At 37.2% G+C, this 22,680-nt stretch overlaps 2 protein-coding genes across 19 annotated transcripts in view; one reads left to right on the top strand and one right to left on the bottom strand.

Moving 5' to 3' along the window:
* ADGRL2 (adhesion G protein-coupled receptor L2) overlaps window positions 1-22,680 on the top strand; it is a 461,330-nt gene that overhangs the window by 271,903 nt on the left and 166,747 nt on the right. Inside the window, exon 1 of one of the 18 annotated variants that reach the window (XM_072974137.1) lies at window positions 11,486-11,665. The exons of 6 other annotated variants lie outside the window; for them this stretch is intronic. The gene's annotated coding sequence lies outside the window, so the exon portion shown is untranslated. Of the gene's footprint in view, window positions 1-11,485; window positions 11,666-11,903; window positions 11,929-12,021; window positions 12,215-13,262; window positions 13,400-13,548; window positions 13,688-13,988; window positions 14,098-14,341; window positions 14,617-15,128; window positions 15,150-15,295; window positions 15,318-22,680 lie in introns of those variants that run through there. 11 more of the 18 variants (XM_072974133.1, XM_072974139.1, XM_072974141.1 and 8 more) reach the window with 11 other exon arrangements.
* On the bottom strand, window positions 7,958-13,691 carry LOC116282826 (uncharacterized). The gene is made up of 3 exons (XM_072975740.1): window positions 13,565-13,691; window positions 12,660-13,484; window positions 7,958-11,222 (listed from the first exon to the last, which is right to left on the bottom strand). The coding sequence occupies exons 1-3, from the start codon at window positions 13,689-13,691 to the stop codon at window positions 11,026-11,028; spliced, it is 1,149 nt and encodes a 382-aa protein (XP_072831841.1). The 3' UTR covers window positions 7,958-11,025.

Here is a 22,680-nt window from a genome sequence, read left to right as displayed (position 1 = left end):
CAACTGACAAATATAATTGTTCTAAGTTTTAATGGTAAAACTGCTTAGATAATTCTTTAATGATAACAAAATTATAGGCAGGTGTTTCTGTGTTCTAAAACAAAATTAAGAAAAACTAGTTAACTGAAAATTTTGTAAAACTGTTAAATAGAGGAGAGCAGTATTTCAATATTACAATGAGCACAAAGGATCTTTTCAGAAGGTTTATATTACTCAGGATTTTTAACTGATACAAAAATATTATGCAAACATATAGTTTATAGGAATTTTTCAAAACAGCGTGTTTAATATAAGTCATTCTCTCTTTGTAAAGTAATTCATTATAGTCATATTTTCTAGTTGGCATAATATAGAGTTATATTCCATAGGAAAATGATTTGACCTATAATCATAATAAAAATTTGTACACAAAAATACAAAATAAAAATAGGAATAATTATAATACTTACCAATAAGAAACATAACATAAATTTGTAATAGTAAAAAAAGTGTTCTTAACTCAGGTTCAGTAGATAATCTCAATTCTAAGTAGACAATCTGCTTTGAAAAGTATAATTTTAAGAATTTTTTAAAACATATCTGAGAGCATCAATTACTTCTAGTAATTTTTAGTAAAGGCTTAGCTTGTTCGCCTTAAACCATTTTGTACTTAACCATTTCTGCTAAATGAGCATGTCTTAATTATTTAACCAGTAAGTCTTTTAATCTATATCTATTAACTCTTAAAATGGTGTTTATTTCCATTTGTTTGGTTGAAAAGACTGTTCCTTTTATCTGTCCTGCTTCAGTGAACCATACCTCTGGGGTGTTAGGTAATACAGAAGAATGAAAATCATCACTGATTACTGCCCAAGTACCCTTCCATGTAGGGAAACTGAACAGGTTTCAGAAAAAAAGAAAGTGCAGGAGTAAACATCAGTGGAAGAGTAGTGGAAGGTGGTTTCAAGTGGCAAGAAAAAGAGAAAACTGTTCAATGTGGATATAAGTATAAGAATAAAGGGGCACTATACCTTTATTACTGGGCCATGCAGTAAGTGCATAAATGAGTTGGTATATATGTAAGTCCTCTGAACACAGTAAAGCTCTATTACTACTATTTAATACATTTCTTCCTATCATAATGTATATTAACAGTATAATTTACTTAATTGTTCACATACAAATTATTGGCCACTGGAACTCAAAAATTAAAATGTTTACAGGAGACAGGAAGAAAAAGTGAGTGAAGGGCAGTTGGGTGAACTATATAGTCCTCTTGATCTATCTTTCCACTTCCCACTTTACAGAAATACAGGTGAAGCTACATTTCACCTTCTTTTAATGCCTCTTTTAAAATAGAACACAAAACAGTATCACAAATTGGGTGACTCGTGGCACAAGATGCTGCCTTGGTTTTGAGGAGGTAATAAGTGGGATGGTGGAGGACGCGGCGAGTCCAAGAGTGCATGTTTTGCTTAAAAAGGAAAGCCTTTCTTGCCTAGTGTTGTTATGAGATAATGCATGACAAAGGTTGCTGGATCTTTTCTTTTTTTTTTTTTTCAAAAGCTGGAAATCCATATTTAATTGAAGCCTCTTAATTTTTAAAAATTGGCCAAAAGTAGATTAAAAACAAAACAAAACACTGTGTGGCCCAACATCTGTGGGGCTAATAAATAACCTTCGTTGGCTAGATTTTACGCAGGCTGGCAGTTGGTGACCTCTGTTATATGCTGTGCTAAGAGCTGGGCATATACATTTTTGTGATATTTTAAGGAGCTTGCTCTTTCATGGGGGGGAGGAGTAAATCAATGAGTACAGTGATGTGTAATAAATGCTATGATAATCAATGTTCATTTTGATGGTTCTTCTGTACTGAAAAATTCCATGTCATCAAAGAAAGGTAAAATAATACTCAGTATGATTTTCTTAGATAGCAAAGTACTATACTAATATGTTTTGGAAAGATTTTTTAAAAAAGCAGGAATGTGAACAAAAAGAAACAACATTTAAAGTGTCAGCAGAAAATCAGAATACTTTCTTTGGGAATTTTGATTAATTTACTCTTTAAGATAATATTAATAAAATTTGCTGTTGATTTAGCAGGAAAAAACTGGTTAAAATGTTTTTTGGCTCTTGAATGTAGGGTTCTAGTCTTTCCTTTGTGAATCATAAATGAGCTAAAATGGAAGTATGATCCTTTTTACCATAATATATAAAATGTCAGATGTTTTGCCTTTAAATAAGACCAGAGTGCCAGGATGCAAAATATAACCCTTGAAAATCTTCATGTCAGCCTGCTGGTTCTAATTTCTGAGGTTCCTAGACATGTTTTTATGTAAGTCATTGGGATAGAAAAGTCGAAGGAAGAAGAAGCGTCTTAGGTAAAATGGAATGGACAACCAACTTTTCAGCTTCTCTAAATTCAAAAACTCAAATGCATCATGTAGTTTCCTGCCTTCTTTGATCTATTTCCTACCTCCTAAACACACACACACACAGATAATTGTGCTAGAAACTCCTTCAGTGATGTGTCTACATTTGTGTTTCTCTTTACTTAAATGCACACATACACACAAGCATTGTTATTGAATTAATTTTTGGAAAACAGCCTAATTTTTGTTGTAATCACAAATTTGTGTCAATATTAAAATATTTACATATGGCCTATAAACGTATTTCAGTAAGTTGACTAAACAAATTTGTTAAGAAATAAATTTGTGTTGTGTTTATATGCACACTTGTGATAAGTACATTTGTACAAGATTTCTAGGATGTTTGACTTATAATATCTCTATCAGCAAGTGGTGCTGTAATATTTGGATAGCAAGCAGCTGCCTTACTGAATTAAATATTATAGTAGTATTTATGATTATAGGACTCTAATTCATTTATTCCATAAATGCTTTCCAACAACCAATTACAGCTCAGGCCCTTTGCTAGACAATAAAGAAGCCACTGTTCTTCAAAAATCTGAGAGCAGGTAAAGTAATTACTTCATGTGATTGATGCACACCATTCCACGCATCATAATGTTACTTCCTGCATCATACAACTTGGAGTTGTTTAGGGGGCTATTTACATTTCCAGATATAAGAAAATGGGTAGGGAGCATGGTGCTTCTGAAGAGGAATTCCAGAAAGGAGTTTTAGTCTAGTGAACCTTCAAAAGACTACTACAATCTCCCTACGGGTTCATGATGCTACTTTGGTCTATTAGGGACTTTGCTAAGGTTTGAGGATCGTGGATAATGGGTATAAAATAGGATGATGTTATAGCTGGGTGTATGGCTGGTTGGACAAGTAGGAGAAAAACTGGAGAAGACAGAGGCTTCGAATGTTACTACATGTCACAAACATAGATTGAGACTTTCATATGAGTGAAGTTAATAACCTCCCTGGTAAAGTTAAAGGAAATTTGTTGAAAGGCTAGGTCACAAAATTAAAATAAATCCCAAATGAACCCACCAAAACCTTATATGATAGAAAAGGGAACAGTACCACAAAGGAGAAACTGGACGGGTTTCCAAAAGTATGGTGACTTAGAAGGAAATGGTAAAAACAGCATATAAATGATATAAAACTTATTTTGTTGTATGTAGGAGATATTTAAGCAAAAGCTTATTTTCCTGCATGTTTAAAAATCAAATTGATGAGAACTTGTTGTAAATTTATTCCTTAACCTCACCAAAGTTAGGGAAAATTTCAACAGTTTCATTATTTTTATAAGTACAAATGCATCTTCAGGGAAAAAAAGGGCAATAAGATCTATTTGAGAGAAAATTTTGTGCATAGTCTGTGAGGAAATAGTATAGAGTTAAAATTCCTGAATGCCATGCATATTAAACATATTATATAAATCTTTATGTCCTAATTAGTTTTGTGTATTTGCTTATAAATTTCTGTGTATATTCTTATTTGTTTTCTGTGCGTATTTGCCCTTCGTTTCCACAGATGATTTATTTCTCTGGGGAAAGAGTATGTTTACCACTTTCCAGTAGCACCTAGAGCACTGAACTGAGGAAAGCAGGTTTTCTTAGTGTTGAGTAATTGCCTTTATTAGCCTTACATTTTGAAAAATATGTCAACCTACAATCTCAGTAAAAATGCAAAATTAAAAATGAATATAGAAAATAACATACGTTTTCCTCTGACATTAAATCAGCCGTTGTGCCAAATGTAGCACAAATGGCCCTTTAACGGGGGTCCTGTACAAACAATGGGTGATCAAAGAACACATCGGCAGCAACACCAAGGCACACCGGTGTCAAGGACAATGTATTCTGAATTCTATTTTGTATTTCTTCTGTGATATGGTGCCAGAACACAAATATATAGACACAGATCTATACATATACATGTGCATATATATATATTTTACAGAATTTAAATAATTCATTTAAATAAATTATTTAAATGATTTAAAAATTCCTATGTCAAACAGATTAATGGAACCTTGTTATTCAAAAGATAAATCATTTTATATGAAGTGGCAAAGACTTCAAGGGCTAATAAAGGTTTTATGAGAGATAAACTTTTAATGAATTAATACTTTTGCATGTACTTATTTCTATAAACATAAGTATACACACAAATGCTTACAATGGTATTTATATCAACATTTCTGACTGATTTTTTTAAGGAAACAGTATTCACAGTGTTTCCAATTAAATATTTTTATAGATTTGATTTTTAGGAGCTGATAGATTATAATTCACCAAGCAAAGTAGAAGGTTTAGATAATAGTGTTCTTAATGTTATTATCTGTGTAACAAGACAAACTTTTTTCTGTTTGTAATTTATATGAATCCAGTAATCATTAGTTTTGAACAATTTTATACATGCCATTTTCTCGGGCTTGAAGTGTATTTAGCACTCAAGTCTTTTTGCTGTGGAGGTCTTAATCAGAAAGAGATTTTGCTCTAGAAAATTATGGTGAACTAGTATTTGTATAACAAGACCTTAAGACCCTGGGAAAAAATTTAAGGATTTCTATGAAGCTCAGCACACATTCCTCAGCTAAATTTTGGCATCGTTTCAATTTGAGACTCCAGTGAAATTCAATTGGTTTATTTTATAATTAAAAACAAGGAAATCATAGTAACAAAAATATATAATGTATAGCACTCGTGTTTATAATAGAAACATCCATAAAGAAAGAAACATGCTCTAACTTTTCTCATTACTCCAAAGGGAATTGCATCTTTAATCACACAAAGCACAACTGCTTTCTAATTTTGCTCAGTGTTTCAATACTTACAAAAACCAGATCAGGTTATTGTAAATCTAGAGCAAATTAGAATCACTGGCCTCTGCTCAGCAATATGTAAGGGTTCTATGTAAATCATAAATTTAATGGCATAGTAAGACACACATCTGTTTCAGCTTTGTAGAAGTTAATAATCTAACTACAGAGTATTTAAACACTTCTTTCATTAACTGGAAAATTGAGACAAAGATAGACTTCCCTCAATGATAAGGTGTAATCTTTTACCTCCAAATTTTGATAAGCTATAATTTACCTAAGTAGTTAGTTTTCTAAAGATTCCATTTAGTATCTATTTTTCACATTACATGATTTCTTCTTGTATAGAAATAATCAATATAAACAAACAGGCCAGCATTATCATCTTCAGTTTATACCTGAATATTTTTTATTTACATATATATCATATTTAAAGTCATTTTGCAATAGGCCACTGGAGAGAAAGTAAAATACTGAATAATTATATGAAATGTCAAAATTCATTTAAAAAATATTTTTCAGATTCCTTATTTGATTACCCATAAGCTTATTTTTAAATGATAAATGATAGTCTTCTGGGGATTCATATTATTTTAAAATAGTTTACATTCTTGAATTTTTCCAACATTTACATTTTATAGCTAGCATTCTTTTCTGATTTTATCTCAGCAAACTGTAAATATTTTTCATGTTATTTCCATAACCTCTTTCCTTGAAACATGCCACTTTACATATCACAGTAAGAATAAATTATAATGAATTATTGTGTTTCAATTATCATTAGATAATAAACAGGAAATTAGTTCTTCTTGCAGTGTATTCTACATTGTCTGAACAATGAAATATATGTAGTTTGAATTTGGGTGATTAAATTCAGGTAGTAAGGACATAGTACTAATTAAATTGGTGTCATAAATTACATTCCCATAATGAAGAGAAACACTCTTTTAATGCACTAATAATCTTCTTTACTTATAATGTAGATATGTGATTTTGGTAACCAGGGCAGTGGATAAGAGTGTGGATGGCTCAGTGCAACACATCTCCATCATTGAATCAAAACCATTCAAAGAATATATTATCCAGGTGATGGTTTGGCAACTTCTTTTTAATGCAGAATAGCTGGAGAGATCATTTATATGTTTTTATTGTTTAACCTCAACCAAAATTTTGTCATTGAATAACGCTCACCAAAATCTTATCATTACCAAATCATTTCAGTACTCCTTTGAGATATAAATGATATTTTAATATGATTCTAAATTTGGATGCTAATTGTAAAAAAACGGATTCTTTTCTAATGCACTTTTACTTATCACAAAACAATATGCCTATTACATCATTGTTTGGTCTAGGACCTAAGTGACTGATTTCATAGTGACTTTAAGAATGCATTGTAAAGAGTTGCAATAAGTTGAGAACTTAATTATAAAGATTTAAATTATTCTTGAAAATAGAGATGGCAACATTCTATTATCTTATCAAGGAAACTATGATGAGAATAGGTTTAGAAGAAAAATCTTTGCAAATTGTTGTTCTAGTTTCCACACGCTCAAATTTATTTTTTATTAAAATATATACAACAAATAAAGACCTTTTTAAAATAAAAAAGATAAGTGGAGTTAAAAAATAACCATCATAATAATTAGAGAAAAAATAATGAAGTTTGTAACAGCTAATATGTATGATCAGAAGGATCAAAAAGACAAGGTCAAACATCTCATGTTACACAATTTTAGATTATGAAATATTTTCAAAACTGAAACAAGTTTGTCTTTAAATAATACTAAAATCATATATATTATAATTACTGTTTTATGCTATATCATTAGGACAACTTCAGTGTACTCTAATATGAAATCTTATGTGTCGAGTAACTGTATCTTTGACTCACTTTCTAAAATGCAAAGAGGGTATTTGTGAGTTTGTTTTCTGACTCTTAAAAGCCTTTTGCAAGTTCTGCCATACTACAGTGAACTATGACATGAATAATCAAAGTCATGTTCTCAGAGGCACTAAAAATTCAATTTAGACTTCTGTGAAATTGCTATTTGGTTATCTTGGAGGGTTCAGATTCAAGCGAAGTGGAGTTGCCTTTACTATTAACCACTGCCTTGCTTTTGTTCTCACCCATGCCACGCATGTTGCTTTACCAAGAACTGCCCATTTAAACGTTTTATATTTAAAACAAAGAGTTGTAATTTTAGGTTACTCTTAGTTTAACTCCAACAATTTTTTTTAAATGCAAAGGAATTTCACCTGTATTATGGAGAGAGGTTTTCATATATTAAAAAGGGATGAGGAGGCCCATTTTTAAACTACATACTTTAATAAGAAAATATTTGGTTATAAGTACTTATGGTAAAAAAAATTATTATAAGAAGTCATAGACAATTTTGTATAAAATGAGTGTTGTTATAGTTACACTTTCTGGTTTGACAAAAACACTGATAGATCTATAAGACACGATTATAGAAAATCCTCAAGGTGCAGAGATTACCAACCGCTATGGGAACAATCTATGGGAAAGAAAGACTACCTCTGAGTTGTGTCAGACTCAGTGGGCAATGATTATGAAGGACACCTTTTTAAACTTGCTTACTGTTGAGCATCATAATGGTGTAAAAATAGTATCATCCTTTATACACAGTTATACGTACATAAACTCTGCACAGAAAATCATGCTACCAGTTGTTTCAGTGGATTTTTAAAGAAGTATTAATTACAAAATGCCAGGTATTTAATAATATATATGATTATAGACTTCTAGATAATATCATTAAGCCCACTATACCATAATCGTACCTGTAATATAGTTAAAACTATCATCACTTTTGGAGACTGCATCTCTACCTTTCAGATAGGGTTTGGCTTTCTTAGACCAGGATTTCCTCAGCCTGGAGAGAACCGGGCAATAGTTAAAAACTTACTGGCTTTGCCAAATGCTTTCATATGTTTCTGCTCTCACGGAAAATGAGTTTTGATTTCTTCTCAGCCTACACGCATGGCAAAGCGAAAATGAAAAACAAAGCTAGGAACGTTCAACCAGTTCTGGTTGTTTGGTATTCGCATACTGCTTTGATCTGCTCTAGAGCTTTAAAATATTTATTTTCTAGAGTAGGGAAAACTAGTTTCAGCACTAAGCGTCATTGAACAGTAACGATGAAGAAAAGGGAACACACAATTTAGGATGAACTCCAGCTATTTTATTTCTATTTCTGTATTAGAAACCAGACCAGTTATATATTTTTTTTATTTGTTTATTTTAGAACTCTCACAGAGCTCTCATCACAGGCAAAAATAATAAATACAATTTACCCCCATTGGTAGTTCTCTACAGCGTGTAGGTCGAACTTCACACAATTTTTGGCCTTCTGTCAAGACCTGGATCTCCTCCCTGCCCCACCCAGGCCCACCCCTATGCAGCCCCTTTTAGAACTGGCTTATCTATATCCAAGTTTGCCAGAGTAGGGCACTGAAGAAGTTACTCACTGTGATCTGTTGGCTTATACTAATCACAATATTTTGCAACCATGCCCATTTTCATCCTTCTTCAGATTTTTTAAATTGGTACCAATTCTTTTGTTATTCATAATTGTATTTTGACAGTAACCTCATCACTTTCAACAAAGATGCCTAGATGTAAATAGCTTTAAAATTAGCATAATTTCTGTATGAGAAATATGTGAACCCATTGAATAAAATAATCTTTAGTTTCTTAAAGTAGCTTAAATTAAAAACATGAGTTTCTACAGTTGGAAAAAAAAACATGTATGGTTAAAATGTTTGAAGCCCATCAATCTCTCAAACCACATAAGCTAATGAGTTCCTTCTGTTTTCTTTGAATGAAATCACCATGAGTGGTTAGATGTTGATTTAACATAAAACAAATGGAAATGGATGTTTCCTTTGTCCTTTGTAGAATTTATTTTTTAAAACAATTAGCAAGTATTATGAATAAGTCAATGATTTTGCCATTACTTAAATAATAGTACAGATTGAGCAGTTACATTGATTGGATTGTAGGGAACGCATAATAGACTATAACTCCCCTTGGCTTGCTAACATCTGCAGACATTATTACGCTTCTCATTTCTTTTTTTTCTACCATAACACCTGTATTGTTATAAATTATGTTTTGAATTGTCATGAAGTGTCAGGCAAATTATGTTTTCTGGATGTGTGTGTGTGTGTGTGTGTCATTTAAATGTTCCGTTGTAATGGCAGGTTTGTGGCTAACAACTTAATCTTGAATGTATCAGTGCAGTTAAGTGCTCTGTTCCAATCCTGTGTGGCTACAAATAAGGCTGTATTACTCTGAGTAAAGTGCAAGGAAAAATTAAAAACTCTTTAATATTTAAAACATTATCCTAGAGAAGGAATACATCTAGATGTAATTTTAAAAACAGCAAGCTTATTATATTCTTAGGAAAAAAACTGTTGAACCCTTTGAACTCTATAAAACACACATCCTATTGAATTAAAATTAAAAACTTGTTTGAGGCATTTTCCACTCCCTATAGTTTTAACCCACTTCTGACAACCTCCCCCTCTCAGGCATTCTCCTTTTTTTGTAGTCTCTTTAGGAACATAGTGGAGAGTGACTCACTTATGTCCCAAGCATTTAAGAATGTTAAACCTAAGAAGTGTAGACAGTGGTTCTTCCTGAGATTCTTTCTGAAAGAGTTAAATAAATAACTAAATGAGCCAACATATGGGCAGCTTAATTCAGGCAAAATTTTCTATTGATTACTTACTAAGCTTACTAAATAAAAAAACTTCAGCCCAAGTTTTGCCTCCCCAAAGGAAACAGGATTAGTCTAATCTATGCACTCATTGGGGCTTCTTGTGAATCTTGCTCAGATGAATGAAAAACCTTCAAATATGAACAAAAGAAAGGGCTAAAATTTTTTGGTAAATGCAAGTTATTATTGGTTTGACACATTTTGGTTTACGATCTTGAATAAAATAACTTCCTTTGGAATAAAGTTCCAGAGGAGACTATAATATAAATGACCTCTAAAGGTATGGGAATTCTATAATTCTGCCTTCTTCTCAACGTGTTTAAAGTAGCCTGATTTAATTTTTCTAGGTAGATTTGTTGTGTGTATAAATTTTGACAGATGTAAAAATGGAATAAGGTTTCACACCAGCTCTGTATAAGTGTGTTTTTTTTCAGACTACTTGATATCTTGCATTGATAATATTTGAGTTATGTTATCTAAGAAATTTCAAATGGAAGTGTTTATGTAGTTTAAAGCACCAGTGCTCTAAATGGCTCCTCTTATCTTTTGGATTGGTGAGAATATTAAAACACCAATACAGTATGTAGAAAAAAATTTTGATCATCAAGGATTCTTGTTTTAATTTGAGAATTATAATGAATCAACCAAAGAGCATGTTTACTATCTGTACATATGTACTTTTAACATCATTTTTTGCAAATTGAGAACAAACTTGACCAATAGCTGGATTTAGTTTAGTACTACAAATATCTGGCTTTGTGACAAAATACAGGTATTAGGGTCTTCATGTCTTTTGAATAGTCTGCTGTTGACATTTTAATAACACTGTTGTTTGAAATGATTTCTGAAGTATGATGACTGCAGCATACCCACAGCAACAAAAAGTACATATTGTTTCTGAAAGCAGAGAAGCTCAAGTTTCATCCTATTTTCTAGAGGTTTTAAATCTTGGGAGGATCAGTTTTTCTTGAAAACCAATGCAAACATGCTTCTTTAATTGATGTCTGCATTCATTAGTATAAACAGTGATTTAGAAATACATCTGAAAACGTAGTCACTTTCAGCTCAAAAATTTTGTAATTATAAAAAAATTACGGTTTGATTTTATTCGTATGCAAAGGACACTTAACTGGCTTTTAAACATTTTTCTAGCGTGATTTGCTCCGTCCTGGTCAGCTCTCTTCAGTTTGGGTCCAACGCTGGCGCTGCCAGGCTGTTTGCTGACACTACCAACAGAGAGGTGCAAGGAAGTGTGGTCTGAGGACAAGAGCAAAAGCAGTTTCAATGTAAGGAAATGAGGGAAACAGACCTAACAGCACGATGAATGCACTTGCGAGTAAAAAGCCTTGTAGTCTCCTTTCCTTCCTTTGCTTATCCTGGTGGGTTTAATCAAAAACAAACAAAACGCTCTTGTGAAATAGTCAATAAAGTCGAAGTTTGGCTAGCTCTCTGTAACTACAAAGAAAAAGTCATCGCAATTTTAAAAAATGTAACTTTCATTAGCGAGCCCGCCGGAAATCTCAGGTATCAAAGACGCATTAACCCTGGAGCGTCCCCCGCGCGCCGCAGCCGGACGGAGGCAGCCGAGGCGAACAGACGTTCTTTCTCCTCGGAGCAGTCACACAAAAGGAGGGCCGCGGAAACAAACTTTCGGGGCCTCCGGCTCGCTGCGCTAAGAAAAGAGAAAACCTGGAGACGGGGTGGGTAAAAGACGCATCCTGGGCGCCTCTCCGAAGTGCACGAGAGAACAGAGCTCCCGGGCCTGGAGGGAAAAGGGGAGGGGGCCCCGAGCCGCCGGCCAGCCCCCTGCGCCCGCCTCCGGGGCCCGAGCCCCGCGCTCCCCCGGGCTCTCGCAAATACCCTTCACCCCGTTCCAGAAATAAAATAAATGTTTTCAAAGTGCGTGTGTGTGGACAGGATGGAGAGCGCGCGCCAGCGGAGCGCGCAGAGGACCGAGCGCGCAGTGAGTGGAGTTTGGGGAGGTGGGGGTCGGTAAGGAATGGGTGTATTGGCGCGGGGGGCTGGATGCGGAGCCCCGGGACCGAGGTGGGGGTGAGCCGAGCAGGAGGGAGGGGAGGGGCGCTAGCCACCGCAGGCCTCCTCCGGGGCGCGTTCCGCGGCCGTGCGCGCGCGTCCCTCGCCGCCGCCGCCCGGACAGCCCTGCGGCCGCCCCGCCGGCGGAGCCGGGGCTGGCCTGTCCTCGGGCGGCTGCTGGGCCACCGCCACCGCCACCCGAACGGCTCGAACCCGTAAGTGTCCCCTTTCGCTCCTCTCCCTCCCCCATCCCCGCTCGGGTAGATCGCCGCAGCTGCTCAAATGGAGTGGAAAATGGCCATTGGGCGGCAATGAGTTATAGATTATCTGCTCCACGTTTTGTACTTAGCTGCCTGTAATCTTCTTTTGAGTTTGCCTGAGCCCCTTGCTGGAAAAATCAGGAGGGAGAGATTTGTCCTTTGCCGCTGTACACGCTAATATGTTTATATGATTAGCCGAACTCGCGGGGGTGGGGAGGTGGGGATTTGGGGAGAGGAGGAGGAGGAGGCTGGAGGTGACTCCAGTTCAGACCTCGCGGAGAGTCTGTGTCAGGACTTCGCACTCCCCCGTCTCTCTTCCCCTCTCCCTCTCGCTCCCTCTCTCTCCCTCTCACTCTCCGCTCACACACGCAGAGGTACCGGAGAGAAATCTGGAGCTTACCGGAGAATTCCTTGGGATCCTCGGTAGGGGGGCATCTCCCCTCCGTTGCTGTGCGTGGCGTGGCTTGTGCCAGCACCTCCCCGCTTCCCCGAGCCCCAGTCCTCGCCTTCAGCCTGTCGTGGGGCAGCGGCCACTGCTCAGCCTCGGCCCGGAGACCCGAAATGTGAGGAGGGGCCGCTGCCGGCTCCCGTCCCAGGCCGCAGGGTCGGCACGAGGGATGCCAGTCAGGCCAGCGCGGACGGCGGGCTGAGGGGCTCCGCCTGACGAACTGAGTTGGCCTCGCGCCGCCGGCGTCTGCCCGCCCCTCCCGCGGCTGCCGCTCCGAGGGGACCCCCAAGTCTGCGCACCTCTGTCGGGCTTTTGCCTCCGCCACCCCCTGGGCTCTTCTTCCCGAATTTCTTATCTTTCCGAGGGAACGTGCGGTCTGGGGCCGCGTGCGCGTGTGCAAAAGACCCCTCTCGCCGAGCGGCGTGTGGGAAACTGCGGGAAAATGTTGACCTAACCCCAGGAGCCGCCCGGCGCTGGCTGCTTGGCTGGAGGAGGCGGCGGCGGCGGCCAAGCAGGAGGACGCGCCGAGCCGCGGCGCTGTGTCCGGCCGGCGAGCCGCGGTGCTGCCTCCCGTGCGGACTCCGCGGCCGGCCTCGGCCCTCCCCGGCCAGGGCGGCCGCTGCCCTCTGCGCCTCTCCCCGCCCGGCCCCCGCGCCAGACGGCCCGCCCCTGGGGCGCGCTCAGAGACCGAGGTAAGAGCCGCGAGAGCGAACAATGTGCCTCTGTGCCGGGCTGCGGAGACCTGTTGGCTTTGCGCCTCCCGCCCGGGGGTGGATGCTGGAGGTGGAGGGAGGTGCGAGTGAGTTGGGGCTCGGCTGTTTGTTTATATTCGGCTGGGCCAAGGGGGAGATCCGCACGGGCTCTGGCTGCTCGCCCCTTCCCCTTCCTCCCCCTCCTCTCCTCGGAAATGGAGCCGCAGAACTCCCCTTTCCGTCCAGCCTGCTGCTGCTTCGCCCAGCGAGTGTCGTGAAGCTCTCGAGGCATCATTCTAGTTACAGGGGTCTCTTGGGGCGGGAGGGAGAGTAGAATTGGGTTCGGCATTTTTTTTATTTTCTCAAAGCCTGGGTCAGAAGGTGCCGCTCGCTCTTTCACAGGCCGTCTGCGGAGGGGGAAGGTGGGGCGCGCCCTCAAATGGGCTGCGGGGCCCCAGGCCGGGCGGGGAGCGCGCCCTTGTCCGCCCGCCACGCCTGCCTGCAGACCCGTCCCGGGCTAAGTGAAGCGGGGAGGCCGAGCGCTGGGAGCGAGTTCAGGGGAAGTGGGCGGTGGGGGCGGGGGGATGAAATGGGAAGACTTGTTGCGGGTGGTTGTTTCTTCTCGTCGGTGGTTATGTTAGGTGGTGTGGAGAGGCGAGGATGACAGCGAAGCGCAGCCAGATGTGCCCGGGCCGGCGGTAGGGCTGACAACGATTAGGGACGGCCCCGTGGGGTGGGCGGGCGGCTGGGCCCGGCACCCGGCGGGCCCTGGGGAGGCCGGGAGCCTCCTGCACCCGCAGTGAGAGGGCAGCAGCGGGCCGCGCTGGGCCTGCGGGCGAAGTTACGCGGTGTGGGCTCTTGGTCTAGCGCTGGGGCTGGGAGCCCGGGGAAGCCTGGTTTGTGGGGTGGGGGTGTTGGGTGGGGAGCGGCGGGGAGAAAAAGGCGTGGGAGGAGCGCGAGGCAAGGGAGACACCCCCCGGGGGGGCTAACTGAGCGTGGGCTCCTTGATTGGCTGGGGCCACCAGACCCTCTGGTGGAGAGGCGAGGGCGAGCGGAGCGACAAAAGCGCCCCAGCAGTGGGGAGGCACGCCTGTGAGACTCCTTCGCTGGGGATCAGGAAAGTTTGTTCCTTTCGCCAAACTGCGGGGCTTGGGTTAGGGGAAATCGCTGGAAGCTTTACTTTGTGCCAAAGTGTCGCTGAGCGGCGGCTAAGGAACGTACGTCTCTATTCATATATTTTTCTATTCTCTGTTCACTCTGTCCTCTGAAAGCGTAGTTGTAGGGGCAAGTCCTGCGGTGTCCGTCTCTTTCCCCATCTTGTATGGACTCCTCCTCCCTTACCCTTTCCCCTTTGCCTGGCCCCCTCATTCCGTTTTTCCTGTTGCAAACTGTGTTGTCTCGGATTCAGACTGAGGAAATGTTTTCCTCCTGTTCCTTGAAAGGTGTCAGGCTGCTGAGCAGCTCCTCCAAGCAGCCTGGGAGCGTCTGAGCCGCAACCACCAACCATATGGTTCCCGTTACAAAGGCCGGGTTCTTAGGCACTCTCCTCCCCGCCCCTGCCCCCAATTTTTAAATTTTCTTTCGCATTCTTTACACTGCGTATACTTCTCCTCTCTTCCAGAGGCGTAGATTTAACGAACGTGGTTTGTCCATTCATTTCCCTGTCAGTGTTTGTGTCTGGAACGAGCCCCACCGAGTTTGCTCTTTGCTCAGCTCGAGTTGCACAATTAGGAAAAGTCACATCCGTTTGGTAAATAATTGCCTGTTGGGTTGTCTCTTACTAAATCAAGTTTGATCTTGGACAAAACTTAAAAGATGGGCACTAAGGCGGCAGAATGCGTCCATAGCAGAAAAGTAGTTTGTGTGCTGTCTTTGGCAACATTCCCAGTTGTGATGGGACTCCTGACCTAGGTAAAAGGTAACTTTGTAACTTTAACTTAGTATCTTTATAATGATACTTGAGAAACTCCTTATAAGAAAATCTACTTCTGTTCAGGTGTGTTATGGAACTTTTTTGTTGGCCCTCCTTCCACCCTCCAATACATTTATGCATGATAGAATACTGCAGAACAAATGTTCTGTTGTTTAGTTTCTTCAGACATTCTGATTCTCTCCTTTTGTTGCTTGCCTCTAAAAGAGGTGCCATTTCACATCATTCTGCACAAATTGTTTGAATTAATGCAAGTGTGAATTCTTACCGTTTGAAGGGGACTATTAGCATATCAAAGGTTTCTTAGCTTCAGCTCGATTGAGAAAACTTCAGCCTGTCTTCCATTTGCTTCCAAGTGGAGGCCCAAAGGGCAATGAGAATTGTAAAGGGTAAAAATAGGGAGGTGGATTCAGGCTGTGTTTCTGCACTTTTACTGTTTTGTAATTATGTGAACGAAAAACATTGTCTGTTGCTGTGGAGCCCTTGCAAATGGAAAGACAATTATTTTCTATTGATAGATGGTTTGTTCCTAGAAAAAGGGTGACCTTTTATTTTATGATAGTCACTGTTGCCTGTCTTTTGGGGTCCCTTGAGTGGAAGAGTGAAAAAGCTTTTCCTTCTAACTTAATACTTTTCTAGGGCCTACACTTTGTTACATGAGTAAAATGGTTAAGAAAGGCTTTTAATTAGTGTGTAAAACAATAGAAATCTTGTGATAAAAGGACACATTTCTATACCTTGGAAACTTTATTTTTAATAAGCTTGCTAAATTAATAGGTAAAATTAGTGGAGAGTTGAGTATTAAGACTCAACATGAACTTTGTTAGTGCAACTTCTATTGCAAGTGTAAGTTTGAAAAAGGTTTTTTTCTAAGTGATGCTCAAATTTTTCGTGAATTGTATATAGAGATAATTGTTTGAATATTGATTTTTTGTCTCAATTTTTGTATTTTATCAAACATAGTGAACTCGTGAATTCTGCTTAAAGTTGGTTTGTTTTTCTTAATATTTATAGCATTATTTGCTCATGCTTTTTTAAATTTGCACAGAGATAGGTTCTTTGAATTTCTTTAACAACTCAGTATCCATTAATGAAGAAACAAGTAAGAACAAGTACTTGGGTCATTTGAATCATTTTTTGGTGAGCAAATGGGTCAAGGGAGAACTTTTATCTTCAACTTCTGGAGAAATAATTGGTTTTGTTTATTTAGCTTTAGATTTCCTAAAACCTAGTTTCAAGATGAAAATGAATCTCAGGGATGGTTTGGAGATTTATAAGATTTGTAATATTTTACCTTTGATGGTTGATTGATTTTGAACGTGAATTGATGTCCTTTCATTAGAGGAGGACTTTTTATCCTCATGTTCAGAACTCCTTGTTTTTCTTTTAAAAGTGAAAATTTGGAGGGAAAAATAATTATTAATCACTTAACATTTTAATCTTCAGTTTAATAGGATGATAATTTTTTTAGTGGCATTTAAGTTGTGTATTATTACCCTGAAATCAGTAAATGATAGTTTATTTATCTGATCCCTTCAGTTGTCTAAGAGTACTTTTGAGGCAGAAAAGCCCACGTTGATGTAATTGCTGTTATTGCACTTAAGTTGCTGTTAGCTAGTCTGCTTTGAATGCAGAGTGCTGTAAAGAAAATACATTATCCTTTAGAGCTATAAGCGATAATCTAAAAATTGTCTTGAAAACATTGCTCTTCATTTTACATGATGGTGATCCTGAATTCACCAAATTTCTAAATGTGTAAAATGCAGTGAGAAGATTTTTCAACAGTAAGATGACAAAACTGGACTGTTTAGACAAAAATTAATGTGTTGTAGAAGCACTTCAGCTGCCATCTTCAATCACTGTGGGTTACTATGTGTTGGCAACAGAAAACGAATTTCGAAATGCAGATAGCTCTGGGAGCAGGTAGTTGGGGAAATGACAATATTGAATCATGTGGGGTAGAACAAACCAATTACTTGAGGTTTTGACTTGAAGTGTTCCAATAAATATAATTTTTTCCAGGCTTTTGACTCTCTTATTAATGGACTAACATCAAAGCAGACAACAAAATGTCCAAACGTTATAAAAACTAATATAAATATACAGATCTCATATGGAGTACTGCAAGTCTTAATTTAAGGCAAGCGTTTGGAGTTTTTATTGCTGCAATTTTCACAATGAGCAAAAACGTTAACACCAAGCTTCTGGGCGTTTCCTTTCTTAAAATTAACAAGAGAAGAGCTTTAAAACTAAAGTTTACTTAGGGCTAGAACTTTATTTGATCATTATTGGAGCTTTCCATGTTTTGTTAAAAATTTTTAAATAATATTTTAGTGTATTAAGTAATATAGGAATATGAGAGCTAAGATTGAGATGTTGGGAAGGTCAGGAGGTAACTAGAAATCGGCACGTCATAGTAATAAAATGTAACTGCTCTATTTCCTCTCAAAATATTTATTTGATCTAATTTTTGTGAATAAATATTCAATAACACTGAGTTTACTGACAGGTGTACTATGAGATGAAGAGAGCATTATAATGTATTCTAAGGTATGGGCCAGTTACCGTCATCCCTACCTGAGAGAAATCTGTTTTTGTTTTAATGAGAATCCATACCACGTACACATTACTTGTACATAGATTAGAAATGAAATACACAGTTAGAAATTTGAAGAATTTAGTATCGTATAGGATTGCTATTTAAAAATAGCAACTTTAGCTGCTAGACCCAGAAGGACTTAAAATCCTGTTGTGTTTTAGTCGTATCAGTTATTAAGATAATTTGTTTAAATATTAGTTCACGTTACCTAAATAGATATGTTTTGTTACTGTTTTCAACAAAGATTAAAACATTTCTATTTTCAAAGATAGATTAAATCATAGTTTAGTTAACTTCTCTCTTACATAAGACTAATTAGTCTGTAACCCCACCCAAATATTCATCTCTTCAAATAATTCTTGATTTAAGGTTGAAAGGTTGAAAAGTATTTAATGACCCAGATTACTGTAATTAGACTTGATGTTATCAAAAAATTGGGACTGTTATCTAAAATCTTTGCTACTCAAGATTGGTCAAGTAGTGATTATTATTATTTTTAATGCTTTAAGAAAAAGGTTAAGGAAGTAGGTTAACTTAGAGATAGCTAATTATTGGAATTACAGAATTAGAGTTCTAAAATAGTGACATTTTTCTTGACCTAATGTGATAACTTTAGAGGATTAACTAAAACTAGGATCTAATTCCTAAATTTTATTCAGGACTTCAGTGTGGTATTTTGAGTTTAGTTATATAGGTTTTGTAAAATATATGTTATAAACTATGAAAATCCCATAAATGCTATTGTGATGTAAGTGGGTATTTTTTTAAGTGGATCATTGTGTTGAATAAGAAAAAGTCCTAAACAACCAAAAATACTTAAAAAATCTCTTTAGTTCATTTATCTGGTGGACTAAATGTAGGCAATAATGTGCAGATACTCTCCAATATGTTCTTCTCCAACAGTTTTTAAAAAGCGATTTCTTACCAAAAAAAATTCCCGTATTTTGCAAATAAAAATTATCTTTAAAAAAAGAAAGGTAGTTGGAATGAAGGAACCAAGCGCTTAACACCTGCAAGTAAAGTGCAGCTTATATAGCAAAGTGCTATTGATTGCTTTAGAAGCATAGAACAAGTTTAAATACAATTTGTTTAATTACAACAAAAATGCAGTTTTATGAAGTAATATAGTTTGTCTTAGTAAAGGATTTTATACATTGTGTGGTGGTAAGTAAAATCCCATCACAGTTGTATAAATTTGTTCAATTACCAGAACGGCTAAGAGAAAAATAATCAATTTACTTTGAAAAGCAACAGAAATTAGATTACCTTGGTTAGTAGGAACTTGCCAGCAGTGTCTAAATTGCTTAATAATATCAAGTTACCATGTTTCACAGTATAAGGATATTGGCGCCTGTTTTTTTATGCACACATCTTGTTTACTCGGTGACTTTTGTTATGTGAACATTTTTTTTCTTTTTGCTTTCCATCTTTGTTTGCTTTGCTGGATTTCTAAAATTTGTAATCGGTTGATATTTCAAATCAGTGTAGTGAAAAAGCAGATGTAATTTTATGAATCAAAAGAAACCTAGTCTATCGGTAGGAATAGCTAGGTTATTATCAGCAACAGAAACACATCAGAAAATTTACAGACTCTAGAATTATAGAGCACTCTACATCTTAAATTCTTAACAGCAATAAAGTGGCGTGGGATTCATCGGAGCAGATAGCTGGGCACCTGTTTTATTACCACCTGGATTCATTCTGGCACCCAGATTTACTGAAGTACAAGAACCAGCACAACTGCTACTCACAGCCACCCGGCTGTTTTTAGGTCATGAAGTCAACTTCCTGGAATTTCTTGGGAAACCAGTTGAAAAGGGAGGACAAATGTCACTTTAAATAGAGATGTTTAAATCAGATTTCTGCCTGAGGGTAAAATTTAGGTCTGTTTTAGCCCGGATGTAATGTCTCCCTCTACAGAGCACAGCATTAATCACGACCTGACAAGAAAACGTATGCTGAGCAAAACGGGCCCCTGTTGGTCTTGTCATTGATTTTTCCAATCTGCGAGGAGTACATTATAAACATTAAAATTCACACATAGGGATTATACCTTAATCTCTGAATTTCAATGTTGAAATATAGTTGCTTAAGAGAAGCCTACTTAAAGCTGAAGAATCTTTGGGGGACTTTTTTAAAGGATAGATTCAATACTTCAATAAAAATAGAAATATAAGATTAAAGAAATACAAGATTGAAAAGCAGGTAGGTTAAGCAGAAGTTAACTTCTTAAATTAATGACCAAATCTCAATTGTTTTAAGATGCATGAAGTGATTTTGAAAATGTTCTACGTTACAGCAGAAAAAAGAAACAAATAAAAACAGTCAGTTCTCCGAAATTAAAGATAGAAGTTGAAAAGATGGTCAACTTTTGACTTAATTCAAACACATTATTTTGTTAGGATTAAACTAGATACAACTCTGTCTTCTTCTGGGTGAATAACAAAATCTTTAGCCACTGTAGTAGCAAAGAAGAATGCACTATGAGATTCCTAATAAAAGAGAAAGGATTTAATTTTGCTCTTTCAATTTATTAGATAATACTCTTTAAGTCCTTTCTTGGTCAAATATATATACATACATACTTACATAACCATACAGTTTATATTCTGTGTCTTTGCATATATCAACCTTTATTGAGAGGATTGGCAAAAAATTAGCACAGATGCAAGTTTAAAATGTAAAATATGTATGATTAAGATTTTTTAAACTGATTTTGAAAATGGTAGACTTATTTGAACTCTGTTTTGTTCTCAAAGGTATCTGCTACCTTTGGACCAGGAAATTCTTGTGCTATCCACACTTTGCTTCATTTTGTAGGTATTTTTACATCAGTCCACACCTCACACAGATTATACCACTGGATTTAGATGACAGAATAATCTAACCCCAATTACTGTCAAAAATGGTTCTTGGATGTCGGGGGTGGTCTAGGTGACCTTGCATTTGACTAATGCTTTTTCTTGAAGAGGGTAGTACATAGTATCTATCTGTAGAGAGAGGAAAAGAGAAATTTCTCTGTTTTGTTTTAAAAAATGAGTTCTAATTTCATTTTTTATTAAAATTAAATATTGTGGCACTAGTTCTCCGTATAATGGGTGAATCATTACAAGATTTTAGATGAGGTTTTGGTTCATAGAATATTTCTGTTTTATATAGACTATATTTACTTAATCAGTTCTCAATTACAACTTACTACAAAAAAAAATCATGTTGAAAACTATTTTCTCTGTGTCTTTACCTTGAAGCAAAGTATTTCTATTTGGAATTATTATTTCTTTATTCTACTGGTAGCTTCCTTGCAGGAATTTTATTCCTCTGCTTTAAAAGCCTACCCTTTTTTATTGTTTATTTCTGTGGTTTTTGATTAGAAATTACAGAACACATTTTATATATAGCATTTTCTTTATGTTCTTAATCCCAAGATGCTTATGATGTGTTTTAAATCTTCAAATTCCTGGCTTTTCTATGATTAATGTCCAAGACAGTTTGGGAAACATTAATTTTGGTGATGTTGTAAGCTTATACGTTTGTGTCCCGGTGATTGCACATATTTTCATAGAACTGATAAAGGATTCTTAATGTATTAAATAATGAATTGATCTATTTTATATACCTTGTTTTCCATTTAATAAAAGATGGACGTAATTCAAAAATGCTTCATTTTGCTTCATTGCATGAACAAATAAAAATTATACTAAAATTATGATGTTCTAGATATTTTCACTTTTACTAAGGACATTTAGCTGTTTTTGTCCTTTTCAGAGTTGTTTGTCATGTGAAAGACATTTGACTATTATGTGCTTCCTCTTGATAGCTGTGTTGATGAGTAAGAGGGGGAACACCCGACCCCCTTTGTTTTTTTCTGCTACAAATGCTTTGTCATCCATAGCCTTGATGGAGGCCTCTTTTCATATTTTCTTTGGTTTCAAACCAGGTCTACAGCCTGAATATTTAAAAATATAAGTGAAACAAAATTTTCTTTCTTTTGAGTAAATAACTCACTAAAAACCCGGCTTATTATAAGTTGTCTTTCCCATTAACCTTATTTTCTTTGTTTAATTGGAAAAAAGAAATATAATATCTGTGTATGATATTTCTATACATTTTAGCATGAGTTAGCATATCTTTGATAATTTTTTTGTTTAATAAAAATCTTAGTTTTTTTTAAAAAATCACTTTTTATAAGCCTGTCAATTCATTTATAGGTAAGTCAAACTGAATTTGCCTCAAATTTACAGTCACTGCGTATATGCTATAAAGGTGGTGTATGCATGTTGGAAGTGGGGAGTCTTAAAGCAGGAGAGCATCAAGCATTGTCCAGAAACAATTTTGGGGCAACACTTTACCCCCAAGATTTTGAAATCGTTCTTTGCTTTTTTGTTCCCCCTTGGCAGAGATGCACCTTAACTCTGTGTACCTGGGGAAAGGAATATGGTGAAAGAGGAGAGTGTAAATAGAAATCTAAAACAGATTCTGGGAAAGATATTATGGAGGGATAAAGAACATTTTGCAAACCAGTTCAAACAGGACAGGGTATCCTGTACTGTTTTTTTTCCTGTTTTGTATTCTATTAATGAAAATATATTTATTTTTCAGAGGTAAATACTTTCTGGTTTAAGTTTATGAATTGTTCTAAATAAGGAGAAAATGTAGTTGTTACTGTAGTCATTTAAAATTGATTTTTTTTTTTTTGTCTTTCACTGTAAATCTAAGATGCTGCTTTCTATTGCTTACTTTGCAATCAGAAGA

This window comes from Vicugna pacos, chromosome 13 (genome assembly GCF_048564905.1).
Source record: "Vicugna pacos chromosome 13, VicPac4, whole genome shotgun sequence".
NCBI classification, from domain to species: Eukaryota; Metazoa; Chordata; class Mammalia; order Artiodactyla; family Camelidae; genus Vicugna; species Vicugna pacos.
This window is presented reverse-complemented; position numbering and strand designations above follow the sequence as displayed.

What these genes read in the sequence shown, in the direction of transcription:
- LOC116282826 (XM_072975740.1), bottom strand. Translation starts at nt 13,691, where the DNA reads ATGCCTCGAGAGCTTCACGACACTCGCTGGGCGAAGCAGCAGCAGGCT. An exon ending in GGGGCGAGCAGCCAGAGCCC is followed by an intron (nt 13,485 to 13,564) that starts GTGCGGATCTCC and finishes CTCCACCTCCAG; the next exon opens with CATCCACCCCCGGGCGGGAG. An exon ending in GGATCCCAAGGAATTCTCCG is followed by an intron (nt 11,223 to 12,659) that starts GTAAGCTCCAGA and finishes TCTTGTCCTCAG; the next exon opens with ACCACACTTCCTTGCACCTC.